Source organism: Melanerpes formicivorus, unplaced genomic scaffold (assembly GCF_026170545.1).
Source record: "Melanerpes formicivorus ecotype bairdi unplaced genomic scaffold, bMelFor1.0.p_v2 SCAF_60, whole genome shotgun sequence".
Lineage (NCBI taxonomy): Eukaryota > Metazoa > Chordata > Aves > Piciformes > Picidae > Melanerpes > Melanerpes formicivorus.
This window is the reverse complement of record NW_027142412.1, coordinates 3,025,930-3,041,958: the sequence shown is the minus strand read 5'-3', so window position 1 is coordinate 3,041,958 and position 16,029 is coordinate 3,025,930. Positions and strand designations below refer to the sequence as shown.

The following is a 16,029-nucleotide window of genomic DNA, read 5'->3' as shown; positions in this document are numbered from 1 at the left end:
CCAAAGGCTGAGAAGGCCTCTGGCCACACTGCTTTGGCTGCAGCCCAGGCTGCCCTTGACCTTCTGTGCTGCCAGTGCCCACAGCTGGCTCCTGCCCAGCTTCTCCCCCCACCCCCAGCACCCCCAAGGCCTTCTCTGCAGGGCTGCTCTCACCTCCCAGCCTGGACTGGTGTCAAGGATGGCCCTGACCTCTGTGCACACCCCTTGTACAAACTCCTGTGCCCTGTGCAAACCCTTCCCTGGTGTCCACACACAGAGGCTTCCACACACACAGACTTACCCCCCCAGAGGAGACCACACCTGCACAGGCACCCAGGCAGCACCCCAGGGGGCAGCTGGGGGTGTGGAGTGGGCCCAGAAGTGGCAACCTGTGAGTTGTGGCTGCATGGAATGAGGCCAGCAGCCCCACCAGCACCCCTGCCTCAGTCTCCCCATCGGTCCCTGCTGGCCCCCAAAAGGCCTTCACCTGCCCAGCACATTTTAGGTGGGCACCAAGCAGCTCCCTGACCCCCCCTGCTCTCAGGGTGGCTGGTCACCCAGCAGCCCCCCCGTGTCCCCTGGCAGCAGGGCAAGGCAGGACATCCATCACTGAGCCCAGCGAGTCACTGGGGGTTGGGGGGAGCCCTGAGCAGCCTCCCTGCCCCCCTGCCCCCAAGCTGGGTCTTGCCAGAGCTTGGTGCTGCTCGGCACAGGCAGTGGCTCGGTGGAGCCCCCGCGATGGCTGTGGCTCGGTGCCGGCTGTGGCTGTGGCTCGGTGCCGGCTGTGGCTGTGGCTCGGTGCCGGTGGCTGTGGCTTGGTGGCTGTGGCTGTGGCTCGGTGCCGGTGGCTGTGGCTTGGTGGCTGTGGCTCGGTGGCTGTGGCTGTGGCTCGGTGCCGGTGGCTCAGCCCGGCCGCGTCCCGAGCTGCCCAGCCGTGATTAAGGAGGAAATGGAGGTCAGCGCCGCCGGGATGCGCTGCAGGCAGAGCTGAGAGCAGGCAGAGTCCGGGGAGAGGCAAACACGGGGCACACCCCCGACCCCCCCAAGAGGCAGAGAAGCAGCCTGCTGCAGGCAGGGCTAGCAGAGCCCTGAGGGTTCCCCCCCTGAAGCAGTAGGGAAGGGGGAAAGGATCCCACCCCCCATGGGAGCCGCCCTGAGCGCTCCATTCCCCCAGCTCTGGCAGCCACGGGCTCGGGGAGGTTTGCCCCAAAGCAAGAGAGACCCAAGAGGGGCCAGAAAGACCCAAGAGGGGCCAGAAAGACCCAAGAGGGCCAAGCTCCCCCTCGTAGTGCTTTGGACTTTTATTAAACCAGAGGAACTGGAGCTCCTCCTGGGCCGGGGGAAGGGGCCCGTGGCTGAGCCAGGCCATGGCCAGCTGCCCCCAGCCCCACACCGTGGGGAGTGCATCAGCGTGGGTTTAAATAAAAAGAGGCTGGGGCTGGGCTGTGCTCTGGGCTGACCCCCCCGGAGGTGGCTGGGGGGGAGTCAGGGGAGGTGTGAAGGAGGAGCTGGGGGTCCTGAGGGCATGCCCTGGGGCAGCACTGTCTCCTTCAGGGAGTGAATTGCACCTGGAAGGGAGACTCCCCCCGAGCCAAGGGCAGGGTTTGGGATGGAGACACGAAGGAGAGGTCAGGGCAGCCCCACTGCCCCCTGCCCACTGCTGGGGGGGTGGTGAAGGTCAGGGCATCCCCACTGCCCCCTGCCCACTGCTGGGGGGGTGGTGAAGGAGAGGTCAGGGCAGCCCCACTGCCCCCTGCCCACTGCTGGGGGGGTGGTGAAGGAGAGGTCAGGGCAGCCCCACTGCCCCCTGCCCACTGCTGGGGGGGTGGTGAAGGAGAGGTCAGGGCAGCCCCACTGCCCCCTGCCCACTGCTGGGGGGTGGTGAAGGTCAGGGCAGCCCCACTGCCCCCTTCCCACTGCTGGGGGGGTGGTGAAGGAGAGGTCAGGGCAGCCCCACTGCCCCCTGCCCACTGCTGGGGGGGTGGTGAAGGTCAGGGCAGCCCCACTGCCCCCTGCTGCTGCTGGGGCGTTGGAGCTGTGAGTGAAGGCACCTGCATAGGAACAGGCAGCGCCCAGGGGGGGCTCAGAGGAGCTGCTGGGGAGCCCCTGCTGCATTTAAGGGGTGCAGGAACCTGGGTGCCCAGTACAAGCCCAGCCATGACCCCCCCGAAGCGCAGCTGCCTGGTTTGTCACAGTTTGCAGGAAAGAAGGCATCGTTTGGTTGGCACCAGCTGCTGCCTGCCCCTCAGCCTCTGCAGACTGCTGGAGGAGCCCTTCCTCCCCACCTCCTGCCCTGCCTACTCCCCTGGGGGCTGCAGCAGCCCTTGCCCCTACAGCCCAGGTGCCCACAGCCACTGTCCCCCCACCCTCTGCCGTGTGGGCAGGCGCCGGGCGAGCCGGCGCCAGGGGCCCTGATTTACAGCACTCCACTGGCACATGCTCTGGGTTCTAATGGAGAGCCAGGCACCACGGGGCTCCAGGCTGTGCCCACAGCAGAAGGCAGCCCAGAGGGGATGGCCTGGCAGCCCTGCCAGGGGGAGCTTTGGGGCAGTCCTCAGCGGGCTGCCAGGCTGTGGGGGGAGCACAGCTGCAGCCCTGACCCCAGCACCTCGACACTAAGCCAGGAGAAGGGAAAGGCTGGGAAGGAAGGAGGGGCACTAAGCCAGGGAACATCAGACAGTCCGTGGGCAGCCAGGGCACGGGTCCGTTGGCATGCAGAGGCTGGCAGCACCCAGGGGTGATGCCCAGCTGCCCAGCCCGGGCTGGCACAGCAGTGCCAGGGGCAGAGGCTGCAGCTGGCAGCGGCGCTGCGGAGCGGCTCCTAGAGCTCCTCGAAGAAGGCCACGCGGGACTTGGTGCTCTGGAGGGTGAGCTGCAAGAGAGCAGAGGGGGGGGCTGAAGGGGCACAGGGCTGACCCCCCTCCTCCTCACCCAGCCCCAGCTGCACCCCCAGCTGAGCGGGGGGGGGGGCTGCTGCCCCTGCCCCTCCGTCCCACCCGCTCCGGGGGCAGGCAGAAGCAGGGCTGCGGCGCCCGAGCCCCCAGCCCCGCGGCCAGGCGCAGCGTGGGGGGGGGGCAGGGTGGGCTGCAGGACCTCTCTGTGGCCACCAGCACCTCCCATCCCAGCAAGGGCCGCTGAGGGGCACAAGTGTCCTGGAGTCATGGAATGCCAGGGGCTGTAAAGGCCACCGAGCCCAACCCTCCTGCCCTCGGGGGGTTGCCCACAGCGGTGGGGGATGCTCCACCCTGGAACCATTGCAGGTCAGGTTGGTTGGGGCTCTGAGCAGCCTGCTCTGGTTGCAGCTGTCCCTGCTGGCTGCAGGGGGGTTGGACTGGCTGACCTCTAAAGGATCCTTCCCACCCAAAGCAGCCTGTGAGCCCGGGGTGCCATGGAAGCTGTGCCCCCCCTGAGCGAGCGCCGAGGCAGTGCCAGGGAAAGCACAGGGAGGCAGAGCTCTGAGGGCATCCCACACAGGCACCACGAGGAAGAGATGCCACCAGGAGCTTTCCTCCACAACTTCTCCAGGCTCCCTGAGATGTTTCATGTTGGTTTTCTACCTGTCCAGGGAAGGTGAGGTGCCAGCAGCTGTGGGAGCAGAGGTGGAGCTGGGTGAGCTCCCACAGGAAGGAGCAAGTTCTGCCTTGCCAACAGGACCATGCCCCACGGCTTGGTGGCACTCAGCACCAGCCCAGAGGGATGTTGAGGGCAACAGAGCAGGCACCCATGGTGTCCACCTTGCACCCCCACTTCTCATCCCCCCCGTGGGATGTGTCTCAGACAGCCCAGGGGCCCAGGCTGTGCTGCTTTGCTCCTCTAACCCAGAGGGCACTGGAAAAGCATCACAGCAGCAGGGCATGGGCACAGCTGGCACACTTGGCAGCAGCAGGAGCTGGGCTGTGGCTGAGGGCTCAGTGGGAGCTTGGCAGAGGAAGGGGGCAGCACCTTCAGGCTGCTCTGCCTCCACCATCCCTGGAGCAAAGGCTCCTCCGGCAGCCGCCGCGGTGGGAATTGGGATGGGAGCTGCCTGGCAGCACTCCAGCAGCTGCCTGCTCACAGACAATTACACACAGGGAGGAAATGAGGGCTGCTCCTGACTGCACAGTGACCCCCCCCCAGTGCCCATGATCCTGCAGGGAACCCCCACACACTCCTTTTGCTTTCTCCTAGCCTTGCATCCGTCGCCGTTGAGCAGCGGCAGCAGGGCGAGCCCCGCTCCCAGCGCTGGCTGAGGGCTGCTGGTGGTGTGGCTGTGCCACCACAAATCCCGAGGGGCACACTGGAGGAGGAAGGGCAGAGCCACGGGAGGCTCCTCAGGGCAGTGAGCCCCATGGCAGCTCGACTGAGCCCACCTAGCACTGCAGGGGCCCAGGGAGGTGCCCTGCGGCCCAGCTCGCTCTCGGCCTCCTGCAGTGAGAGCTCTGCAGGGAAACCCCAGCCCCTCACACAGAGGGCAATGGTTTAGCTCTCTGCAGCACCAATAAAGCAAGGAGGAGAGAATGGCCCTGGTCCAGCCTCTTCATCTGCCAGGGAAAAGCCCTGAGGATGCCTGCAGCCCCTTTGCAAACCCTCTGCACCCTCTGTGTCCCCTCTGACCCTCTGTGTCCCCTCTGCACACTCCCTGCACCCTCTGTGTCCCCTCTGACCCTCTGTGTCCCCTCTGCACCCTCCCTGCACCCTCTGTGTCCTCTCTGACCCTCTGTGTCCCCTCTGACCCTCTGTGTCCCCTCTGCACCCTCCCTGCACCCTCTGTGTCCCCTCTGCACCCTCTGTGTCCCCTCTGACCCTCTGTGTCCCCTCTGCACCCTCCCTGCACCCTCTGTGTCCCCTCTGACCCTCTGTGTCCCCTCTGCACCCTCCCTGCACCCTCTGTGTCCCCTCTGCACCCTCTGTGTCACCTCTGCACCCTCTGTGTCCCCTCTGCACACTCCCTGCACCCTCTGTGTCCCCTCTGCACCCTCTGTGTCCCCTCTGCACACTCCCTGCACCCTCTGTGTCCCCTCTGCACCCTCTGTGTCCCCTCTGCACACTCCCTGCACCCTCTGTGTCCCCTCTGTGTCCCCTCTGCCCAGGCAGGCAAGGAGCAGTAAATCTCTGCCTGCACCCCAGGCTGTGCAGGAGAGGCAGAGTGATTAAGAGCAAGTTACATTCTCGTCAGTGCAGAGAGGGGTGGGGGGGGGAGGGAGGGGAGAGAAAAAACTTGATTTACAAGCAGTATTATGATAATCTCCTTCCTGCAGGAGGGAGGGTGGGCTCCAAGTGCACTCCCAGAGCCATCAAAGAAAATTTAGAGGGAGAGGGAGGGAGTGCAATTAAGCAGCCAGAGCTGGAGTGAATCAAGATAGGAGAAAGGGGAGAGTCCCACTCCCTGCATTCCTGCACTGGGGTTCCTCTGAGCTCTGCTCCTACCCAGGGCTGCTGGACTGATTTGATTTGAGGAACAACAGAGAGAAGCAAGGCAATAAGCCCCTCAACAGCCAAACGTGGTTTGGAGTGGCTAACCCAATCACCAGAGCGCTGAACCGGTGCCAGCTCTGCAAACCCAGCAGAGAGAATCCACCCAGGGAGCCCCCAGCCCCCCAGCCCCCGGGAATGGGGCACAGGGCAGGAGAAGGGCCTTGCAAAATCACTTCAGCCCTTCCCCACCGTCCCAAGGAGCAGGGAGAGGCTTAGACTGCCTCATCTCCTGAGTTCATGCCCCAGCCTGGCAAGGCTGGAGGAGAAGGTGACTCGTGGCAGTGATGCTGGGAGGGAGATCTGCTGCCCCTGCCCAGTGCTGCCCGCACCAAATCCTCTTTCATTGCCCCCCCTGCTCATCTTCCTCCATCCCTACCTGTTCCCCCAAGCCCTGCCAGCCAGGTGAACCTTCCCCTTGCCCTGCTCTGGAACCAAACCCAGCCCTCCCCCCTCTGGCAGCCGTTGCTCCCTTCCTCCCACGCTGCCGTTTATTCTCTCCCCAGCACAACTTCTCCCCGGCCCCCGAGGCTTTGATGAGGCTGTTTGAAAGGCAGAAGATGATGCTCCAGTTGAAGGAAACACTTTTCAAAGGCTGCCACAAAAATAGCTGATAGGCCTGACGCTGCCTTGTTTCCTCTCCCTCCTTTGTAAACAAGGGAGGGAGGCTGCTGGCTGTCCCACTTTAGCTGCCAGGGAGTTGCACTTCCCAGCTCCGAGGAGGAGCAGGGCGGAAAGGAGTGGAGCAGGGCGGGAGGGACCTCACAGAGCATTCAGTTCCAACCCCCTGCCATGGAGCAACCAGCCCAGGCTGCTCAAGGCCTCATCCAGCCTGGCCTTGAACACCTCCAGGCTTGGAGGCTCCACAGCTTCTCTGGGCAGCCTGTGCCAGTGCCTCACCACCCTCATGGGGAAGAATTTCCTCCTAATGCCTCATCTAAAGTGAGCTCCTTCCAGCCTGCAGCCACTGCTCCTCATCCTGTCACTCCATGCCTTTGTACAAAGTCCCCCCCAGCTCTCCTGTGCCCCCTTCAAACACTGGAAGGCTGCTCTGAGGTCTCCCTGGAGCCTTCTCCTCTCCAGGCTGCCCAAGCCCAGCTCTCTCAGCCTGGCCTCACAGCAGAGGGCTTCCAACCCTCCCAGCGTTGCTGTGGCCTCCTCTGGCCCTGCTCCAACAGGTCCCTGTCTGTGCTGAGGACTCCAGAGCTGCCCCAGCACTGCAGGGGGGTCTCAGCAGAGTGGACACACAGGTACATGTGGGTGAGATCCGTGTGGGAGATGCCTCCATCCCCTCCTGTGCTTGGAAAATGTGTGCCCAGAGGTGTCCAGAGCTGCTCTGCTCACTGGGGATCTCCCAGCTCTGGTCTGTGTCTGAGCTGGGTGCCAGGCAGGGCAAGAAGTCCTGACTTGTCCTTCCTCCCTGCCCTGGCAGCTCCCAAGGGGACAGGAAATGCCTCTGCTGCTTCTCCAGGAAGCCCCTGGCTGGTGGTGTGCCTGCTCTGCAGCACACAGCCTTCCCCTCTCCAGCAATGCTGCAGATCCAGAGGGAAGCTCATCCCTGTCTGGGCTGCCACAGGGAAAAGGATGACCTGAGGCATGCAGCTCAGCCTGCTCCCTGCCACCCAGGCTCCCTCCTCCTGCCCTTCCCACCTCAGGAGAGTTTCTTGTGCTGAGGTGAAGCTCCAGAGGCACAATCCTGTGCTGCATCTGCCCTGCACACCACTGCAGCAGAGGAGTCTGCAGGGCCCAGGAGGGGAGAGGTGAGGAAAGGAGTCCCCAGGAGATGACAAGGAGCCCCCAGAGGATCAGTTGAAGCCCTTGAGGGACACCTTCAAGTGATCTCTAGCAGGCTGGAAAAGGGCAGAGGGAAGCTGTCTGCCCCAGCAGCTGCCTCCCACAGACTCCCAGCATGGTGGAGGTTAGAAGGGACCTCTGGGCTTCATCCAGTCCAACCCTGCTGCTAAAGCAGGGCACCCACAGCAGCTTGCCCAGCAGCACAGTGGCCAGGGGGGCTGGAATCTCTCCAGGGAAGGAGGCTCCACAACCTCTCTCTCCTGCAGCCCTTCTGCCTGCCCAGCTGATCCAGCAGCCTCATGGCACTGGGAGGTGGCACAGCAGCAGCACAGGAGTCTGGGATGGCAGTGCCCACCACTAACCCACCAGTGGCCTGCTGTAGAGGACAATCTATCCTGAAGGTGAGAGGAGTGCAGACAAACCTGCAGAGGGCCACTCTGCTCTGCCCTTGTGCTCAACAGCTGCAGCTGCTCATCCCCTACACCCAAAGGGGACACTGCTGTGTCTGCAGGAGTGGGGTGGAACACAACTGCTTGTGGTCTGCTGCTGAAGGGAGCCCAGCCTGGGCTGCTGGTGAGAGGTGAACAGATCTGAGGTAGCTCATCCACACCTCCAGCCTCTCAACAGCTGGAAAACATCTCCTGTTACACAAGAAAGCTGGGGAGGGACTTTGGACAAAGGCCTTGCAGTGACAGGACCAGGGGCAATGGACTGAAGCTTGAGGAGGGCAGATTGAGGCTGGAGAGTAGGAGGAAATTCTTTGCAGGGAGGGTGGTGAGAGTCTGGCACAGGCTGCCCAGGGAGGCTGTGGCTGCCCCCTGCCTGGAGGTGTTTCAAGGCCAGGCTGGATGAGGCCTGGAGCAAGCTGGGCTGGTGGAAGGTGACCCTGCCCATGGCAAGGGGGGCTGGGGCTAAATGATCTATCTCTAAGGTCCCTTCCAGCCCAAACCATCCTGTGACTCCATGGAGTTGAGGGCAATGCTGCACCACAACCAGGAGAGGAGCCGGCAGGAGCAGGACCGGCGGCAGCGCAGCTCAGCACCGAGGCCTGCAGGAGCCCCACGGAGCCAGCTGAAGCCCCAGAGAGATGCTGTGTTGGAGGGGAAGCCTGGCAGGGAGAGGCCTGTGGAGGGAGCAAAGCCCTGCTCAAGGACAAAGCTGCCTGTCTGGGCACAGGCGTGGAGATTTCCTCCTTGCCTGGGTACTTCAAAGGGCTTAAATCCCAGTAAATAAGCATGACAGTGCAAGAAGAAAAGGCTCTGCAACCAAAGCCCTGGCTGTGGGGGGAGCAGAGCCTGTCCTGGGAGCCTTCCTGCGCTGCAGGATCCGAGCAAGGAGTGGAGCTTCACATCTGCTACTGCAGCCTAAGCGTCAGAGCCCTGGCAGAGCCCAGGGAGCCAGAGCCCAGGCAGCTGGAGCTCAGGCAGCCGGAGCCCAGGCAGCCGGAGCCCAGGCAGCCGGAGCCCAGGCAGCCAGAGCCCAGGCAGCCAGAGCTGAGGCAGCCAGAGCCCAGGCAGCCAGAGCTGAGGCAGCCAGAGCCGAGGCAGCCGGAGCCCAGGCAGCCAGAGCCCAGGCAGCCGGAGCTGAGGCAGCCAGAGCCCAGGCAGCCGGAGCTGAGGCAGCCAGAGCCCAGGCAGCCAGAGCCCAGGCAGCCGGAGCTGAGGCAGCCAGAGCCCAGGCAGCCAGAGCCCAGGCAGCCAGAGCCTTGCAGCGCCAGCGCAGGCAGCCGGAGCCCAGGCAGCCAGAGCCCAGGCAGCCAGAGCCCAGGCAGCCGGAGCCCAGGCAGCCAGAGCCCAGGCAGCCAGAGCCCAGGCAGCCGGAGCCCAGGCAGCCAGAGCCCAGGCAGCCGGAGCCCAGGCAGCCAGAGCCCAGGCAGCCAGAGCCCAGGCAGCCGGAGCCCAGGCAGCCAGAGCCCAGGCAGCCGGAGCCCAGGCAGCCAGAGCCCAGGCAGCCAGAGCCTGCAGCACCAGCGCAGGCAGCTGGAGCAGGCAGCCCCAGCCCAGGGCGCAGGGAAATCGGCTGGCAGCTGAGGTGCTGGTGCTGTGCCCACAGAGCTCAGGGAAAGGGATTAGCATGTTAACCACGTCATTAGGCACGAAGCACTTAGCAGGCATCTTCAAAGGCAGGCAACAAGCCCCAGAGGTCACACAGCAGCAGCTCGCCCTGCAGCTGCCTCCACCGCGGGGGTGGGAGGGGAGAGGAGGGGAGGGGGCTCCTCCCATGCACTGAAGCTGAAGTTCTTCACCGTGAGGGTGGTGAGACACTGGCACAGGCTGCCCAGGAGGTAGTAGAAGCCCCAGCCCTGGAGGCTGGATGGGGTTCTGGGCAACCTGATCACAGACTCACACAGAATCAACCAGGTTGGAAGAGACCTCCAAGATCATCAGCTCCAACCTGTCACCCAACCCTGACTGATCAGCCAGACCATGGCACCAAGTGCCTCATCCAGGCTTTGCTTACACACTGCCAGGGATGCCAGGAGGTGGTTGAGGCTCCATCCCTGGAGACATCCAAGCTCAGCCTGGCTGTGTCCCTGTGCAGCCTGCTCTGGCTGGAGCTGTCCCTGCTGCCTGCAGGGGGTTGGACAGGATGCCCTTGGAGGCTCCCTTCCAACCTGATGCACTCTGTGAAGCTGGAAATGTGCTGGGAAACTGCTCCATGGTCACCTGCAGGTCCCCACCAACAAAAGCCTTTCCCCAAGGTGCTTAGCACTGGGTTTGCCACCCCTTCTGATGAGCAACAGCCAAGTCATTGCCTGCCCTAGCCAAAACTCACTGAACTCTGTGGGAGTGCAGGGGCCATGCTCAAGGAAAGAGCAAAAAAGCTTCCTCAAGGTCACCCCCCTGAAGCAGGGAGTGGATACTCTGCACACAGCCTGCAGATTGAGGGCAAATCCCCAGGGCAAAGCAGGCTCTGGAAAGAAGAGACACAGCGTTGGGAGAGCTGGAGTCATGCTGGAGGAGCAGGGGACAGGCAGGCAGGAGGGTGGCTCTGACAGCTGGCATCCCAAAGAGTGATGGTGATCAAGAGCAGCCTCCCCAGACACCCACCCAAGCCTGGCCCCAAGAGCAGCCAGCAGACACTGGCTGTGTCCCCAACCATCTGCTTGAGGCTGCTGTGATGCTGCTCCAGCCAGAGGAGGCTGACAGCACACACTGCATTCAGAGGAGTGTGCCCAGCACAGCCAGGGAAAGTCTCCTCCCCCTCTGCTCTGCCCTGCTCAGACCTCACCTGGAGCACTGCAGCCAGCTCTGGGCTCCCCAGCTCAGGAGGGACAGGGAGCTGCTGCAGAGAGTCCAACAGAGGCTCCCAGGATGAGTGAGGGACTGCAGCACTGCCCTGGGAGGAGAGGCTGAGAGCCCTGGGGCTGCTTAGTCTGCAGAGGAGAAGCCTGAGAGGGGATCTAAGGAATGCTTCTGAATCTCTGAGGGCTGGGGGGCAGGAGGGAGGGGACAGGCTCTGCTCAGCTGCACCCTGCCATAGGCCAAGGGGCAAGGGATGGAAACTGCAGCCCAGGAGGTTGCAGCTCAGCAGGAGGAGGAACTTCTGCCCTGGGAGGCTGCCAGAGCCCTGCAGCAGGCTGCCCAGAGAGGTTGTGGAGTCTCCTGCTCTGGAGCCTCTCCAGCCCCATCTGGATGTGTTCTGTGTGCCCTGTGCTGGAGTCTCTGCTCCTGCCCTGCCAGGGGGCTTGGCCTGGATGACCTTTGGAGGTCCCTTCCAGCCCCTAGCATCCTGTGATGCTGTGAACACCTCCAAGTGCTGCTGCATGGCGACAGAGGAGGCATTTGTGGACTGTTAGGCACACTTTGGGCAGCAAGGAGCTGCTGTGCTCTGTTTGTTTGGGTTTGCTTTCAAGCCCTCCCTTCCTTTCTGCAGCAGACAAGGGGGAAGGTCTTGCTTCACTTCATTAAAGAAATCTTCAAAGGCCACCCTGCACCTCCACTCAATTCCCAGGCACTGGCAGCAGAGCACAACAGGCATGGTTAATTATTCAAGTGTCTGAGCCTGCACTCCCCCCACTGATGCTGCCAACTCAACTTCTGCCAGGAAAGACACTTCCCAGCATGGAGGATCAGGTGGAGGAATGGATGCAGAGAGGCTGAGAAGGCTGCTGAGGGAGGGAGGGCTGGGCAGGGTGACTGCCTGTGACACACAGATCCAGGCTGGGTGGAGAATGGATGGAGAGCAGCCCTGAGGAGAAGGATTTGGAGGTGCTGGGGGGGGTGTGTGAAAAGCTGGACAGCAGCCAGCACCCAGCACTGCCAGCCCAGAGCCAGCCCTGCCCTGGGCTGATCCCCAGCAGTGTGAGCAGCAGTGGCAGGGAGGGGATTCTGCCCCTCTGCTGTGACCTCCCTGCAGTGCTGGGGCAGCTCTGGAGTCCTCAGCACAGACAGGGACTGTTGGAGCAGGGCCAGAGGAGGCCACAGCAATGCTGGGAAGGTTGGAAGCCCTCTGCTGTGAGGCCAGGCTGAGAGAGTTGGGCTTGGGCAGCCTGGAGAAGAGAAGGCTCCAGGGAGACCTTAGAGCAGCCTTCTAGTACTTGAAGGGAGCTACAGGAGGGCTGGAGAGGGCCTTGTGACAAGGCATGGAGTGACAGGGCAGGGGCAATGGCTTCAAACTGGGAGGTGCTGGATTGAGATTAGACATGAGGAAGAAATCCTTCCCCATGAGGGTGCTGAGGCACTGGGACAGGTTGCCCAGAGAAGCTGGGGAGGCTGCAAGCCTGGAAGTGCTCAGAGGCAGGTTGGATGGGGCCTGGAGCAGGGTGCTCCAGCAGGAGGTGTCCCTGGCCATGGCAGGGGGTTGGACCTAGGTGATCTTTAAGGTCCCTTCCAGCTGAAAGCCTTGTGTGATTCTGTGCTGCACAGGTCCATGGTGGCCATGAGCAGGGTGCTGGGCTGTGGCCAGCCCAGCCTGACCAGCACCAGAGCCTGTGTGAGAAGCGTGGCAGGGGTGGGAGCAGCAGGAGCTGGCTATGCAGGCAAGCTCATGCAGGGGTTAGTATCACAGCCAGTGATCCCATCACCCCACACAGAGTACCTGGCAGCAACCTACTTGGAAGTCTCAAATGCAGATAGGTCTTCTGCCCTGGGCTTGAGGCTAAACCAGCAAAACAAAAGGAGGAAGAAGAAGAAGAAGAAGAAAATCCTCTGTGAGAGGAGAAGCTGCATGTGGGGCACTCTGCAGCTGGCTCAGAGGGGAGCCAGCAGCAGCCTCCAGGTGGGGCAAGGGGCTGGGACCCTTCCAGTCTTGCTGAACCTGGGCTTTGCATTCCCTTCCCATCACAACTGCAAAGCCAAAGCCCTCCTGACCTCCCGGTGGCGCCAACAAAGGCAGCCTGGGATTCTCCTCCTGGTGTGCCCGGCTCACAGACTGCCTTGGAAGCCTTTGCTCCTCCCGGCTGAGGTGCAGGAGCCCAGCCAGCTCGGGTCCCCTCCCCTGGGAGGAGACAAGGAGACGCTCCAGCTTCAAAGCAGCAGCAGACTGACTGCAGAGAGCCAGCTGCAGCCCCCGGCCCCGGCAGGCATGGAAATGAAGTCCCAGCCACCGCCTTTAAGCGAGACAAATGGGCCCATCACCGGCCTCTGTCACAAGTGTAGAGCTCAGCATTTCCCCTCTAGACGGAGCACTCTGAGCACGCAGACAGGACCTGCCCAAACCTACTGGGAGCAGGAATGCCTTTGGAGCCTGCCACGACCAAAGGGGCTGTGAAGCTTTTTATATCCTCTGCTCTGGTGGGACAGGAGCCTGAATAGCTCAGGGCCATCACGGGGCAACCAGGGAGCAAGATCTGCTAGATCCATTTCCCTGCCCCAGTTCAGTGATCACAGGCTCCCAGACATGAAAGCCACCACGAGCTGGTGCTGTCAAATCAGTCCAGACATAACTCTCAGCTGGGAGCAGCAGAGAGAGAAGGATTTGGGTTGAAAGCCTGGGGCTCCTGTGGCACATCCTGGGCTACACTGAAGTCCTTCAGAAGGAGGGCTGCTGGCAGGACACCAGCTGGGGAAAAGCCTCTGCAGGGTGGGAGTAAAACCAAACACACACAGAAAGGCTTTTGGAGGGTCAGAAAGGCTTTGGGGGTGAGTGGGGCTGAGCACTCCATCCCACTGGACCAGCTGTGGATGTGCCCCCAGCCCCTCCCTGCCCTGAGCCCAGCTGGGAGAGCAGCAGAGCTGCTAAGCAAGAGGAGAAGAATGGGATGAAAAGCAAGGAATGGGCTCTGTGGGCACCTGTCAGGTGTGGCTCTGGGCCAGCAGAGCCAGACACCTCAGCTCTCTGGCTAAGCTACTCCTCTGAAGCAGGTGGTTTTGAGGTCCCCAGCACAGGGTGCAGACATCTCCCCCAGCCCCCTGCCAGTGAAAGGCTCTGCTGCTAGCATGGGAAGATGCACTACAGGTTTCTTTACAACAGCTTAAAAGAGAGGATGAAGCTTTTGGCTTTTGCTGCTGAGAGCCAGGAAGTCAGGAGTATTTCTGTCCCTGTTATTCCCCAGACAAGCTCAGTGTGGCTCCCTGGCAACACTTGCAGGGAATGGCTGCACTGGGCAGGAAGGGTTTTTCCTGTTCCCAGCATCACCAGGGCTGCAGATCCCCTCTAACAGCAGCCCTGGGCATTTCTTGCTAAGGCTCAGCAAGGCCTTCAGACCCTGAGAGCCCTTTGCAAACCTCCCTCCACACACACAGCAGTGGAGTTGTCTCCTGGTTGTGCAGACACAAGGCAGCAGCAGCTGCAGTGCCCTGCTTCCAAGCTAAGCAGCCAGGGGAGAAAAGCCTAACAAAAAACCACTTTTATTATAACAACTTGTGCAAAACAGAAGGGTCCTCTTGGGGGGGGCTGGTGCTAAAGGGGCTGCATCAGGTGAGGTACAAACTGGAGCCCTCTGGTACCTTTTTGATGGTGTTGTGCTTGCTGCTGCCTCTGCTGGTGTTCTCATTGTGCAGGATGTCCAGGGCTGTCTCCCTCTCCTTCAGCTTCAGCGCCTCGATTTCGGTCTTCAGCTCGTTCAGCTGCTCCTGCAGGTGCTTGCTCTTCTCCATGTACTCCACCCTAGCAGGCAACCAGAAGAGAGCTGGGTTAGTCCTGGCACGTGGTGATGGGAGACCCTGGCAGCTGACAGCAGAATTGCAACAGGGAAGCTGTGCAGTGGGTAAGGAACTGGTTGGATGATGGCATCCGAAGGGTGGTGGTCAACAGCTCCATGTCCAGATGGAGATGGGTGACAATGGTGTCCCTCAGGGGTCTGCACTGGGGCCACTGCTGCTCAATAGCTTCATCAATATATTGGTAAGGGGGTGGGGAGAGCCTGCCCCAGGCTGCCCAGAGAGGTGGGAGATGCCTCATGCCTGGAAGCATTCCAGGTGAGGTTGGTTGTGTGGTTGTGGCTCTGAGCAGCCTGCTCTGGTTGGGGTTGTCCCTGCAGGGGGGTTGGACTGGCTGAGCTTCAGAGGTCCCTTCCAACTCAAACCAGTCCATGCCTGGGGAGACCACACCTGGAATATTGCATCCTGGTTTGGGATTCCTAATTCCAGAGAGACAGGGATGTGCTGGAGAGAGTCCAATAGAGGCTGTGAGGATGATGAAGGGCCTGGAACATCTCTGCTATGGAGAAAGACTGAGAGGCCTGGGGCTGGTTAGTCTGGAGAGGAGAAGGCTGAGAGGAGACCTTATCCATGTCTATAAATATCTGAGAGGTGGTTGTCAGGCTGAAGGTGCCAGGCTCTGTTTGGTGGTGCCCTGTGACAGGACAAGGAACACCAGGGCTAAGCTGGAAGCCAGGAGGTTCCACCTCAACAGGAGGAGAAACTTCTTTGGTGTGAGGCTGCTGGAGCCCTGGAGCAGGCTGCCCAGAGAGGTTGTGGAGTTTCCTTCTCTGGAGACTTTCAAACACACCTGGATGTGTTCCTGTGTGATCCTGCTTCGGCAGGGGGGTTGGACTGGGTGATCTCTGGAGGTCCCATCCAACCCCTACCATTCAGTGATGCTAGGACCATGACCACACAGTTTCAGTCTCCATGGTGCTGGTTTCAGCTCTACTCCACCACACCCTCACTCAAGCCCAGCTCACCAACTCAACAGCACAGATCCTGGCAGTAAGGAAGGTCTCTCCTGTACTGACTTCTCATGGTTTAGAAGCACTGAGCTTGTAGGATTGTGTGGGAGCAAGCACTGCCCCCAAGACACCAGGTATTTTTGAGACACACAGTATGCCTGGGAGGGAGAAAAGGCTCCCAAAAAAGGAAAGGCAAAAAAAACCCCAAGCCACCCAAGCCAGCCCTTGTCAGGGCTCAGCCCTTGCATGGTGCAGCATGGACTGGAGAAAAATCACACCACACCAGCTCTGTACTTGTGATGGAACACTGAGAGCCAGGTCCAAGCAGCAGCAGGCTAACAAGAACCTTCCCAGAGTGCCAAAACCTGCAGCAGGGTTTAGCTCAGCACCTGAGGAAGGAGAAGAGTCCCGGAGCAGCCAGCAGAAGCAGGCTACAGCTCTCAGCTTGCAGCAGAGCCAAGCTCTTCCTGCTCAGGAGAGTGGGATGACCTAGTTAGCAACCTGGGTACAGCACCAGGAATTATCCTGTTATTGTCAGCTTCTCTCTTTTTCTTTCTGGCTTCAGGGAAAGTCCCTAACCTCTGTCTCTAGCCCAGTGTCTGGGGGAGGCAGAGAGGGGCCTGAGCAGAGGCACAACCAACCACCCTCTGGGGTCCCAGGGTGTTTCATTCCAGCCCCCAGGAAGCTGTGGCCAGAGAACTATGGCAGAGCCCTTCTGGCTTTGATCTACCCCCCAAGTCAAGGAACAAAGC

General features: G+C 61.4%; 1 protein-coding gene across 6 annotated transcripts in view; it reads right to left on the bottom strand.

Annotated features, from left to right (window-relative positions):
- Positions 1–1,256: 1,256 nt before the first annotated feature.
- The window catches only part of NF2 (NF2, moesin-ezrin-radixin like (MERLIN) tumor suppressor), a 60,142-nt gene continuing 45,369 nt past the window's right edge, over positions 1,257–16,029 (bottom strand). For 2 of the 6 annotated variants that reach the window (XM_068161830.1, XM_068161832.1), the window contains exons 15-17: positions 14,115–14,274; positions 12,280–12,324; positions 1,257–2,851 (exon numbers count right to left, since the gene is read on the bottom strand). In XM_068161830.1, coding sequence (XP_068017931.1) covers positions 12,289–12,324; positions 14,115–14,274 — 196 coding nt within the window. In that variant the 3' untranslated portion in view covers positions 1,257–2,851; positions 12,280–12,288. Of the gene's footprint in view, positions 2,852–12,264; positions 12,325–13,996; positions 14,275–16,029 lie in introns of those variants that run through there. The other 4 variants (XM_068161828.1, XM_068161829.1, XM_068161831.1 and 1 more) reach the window with 3 other exon arrangements.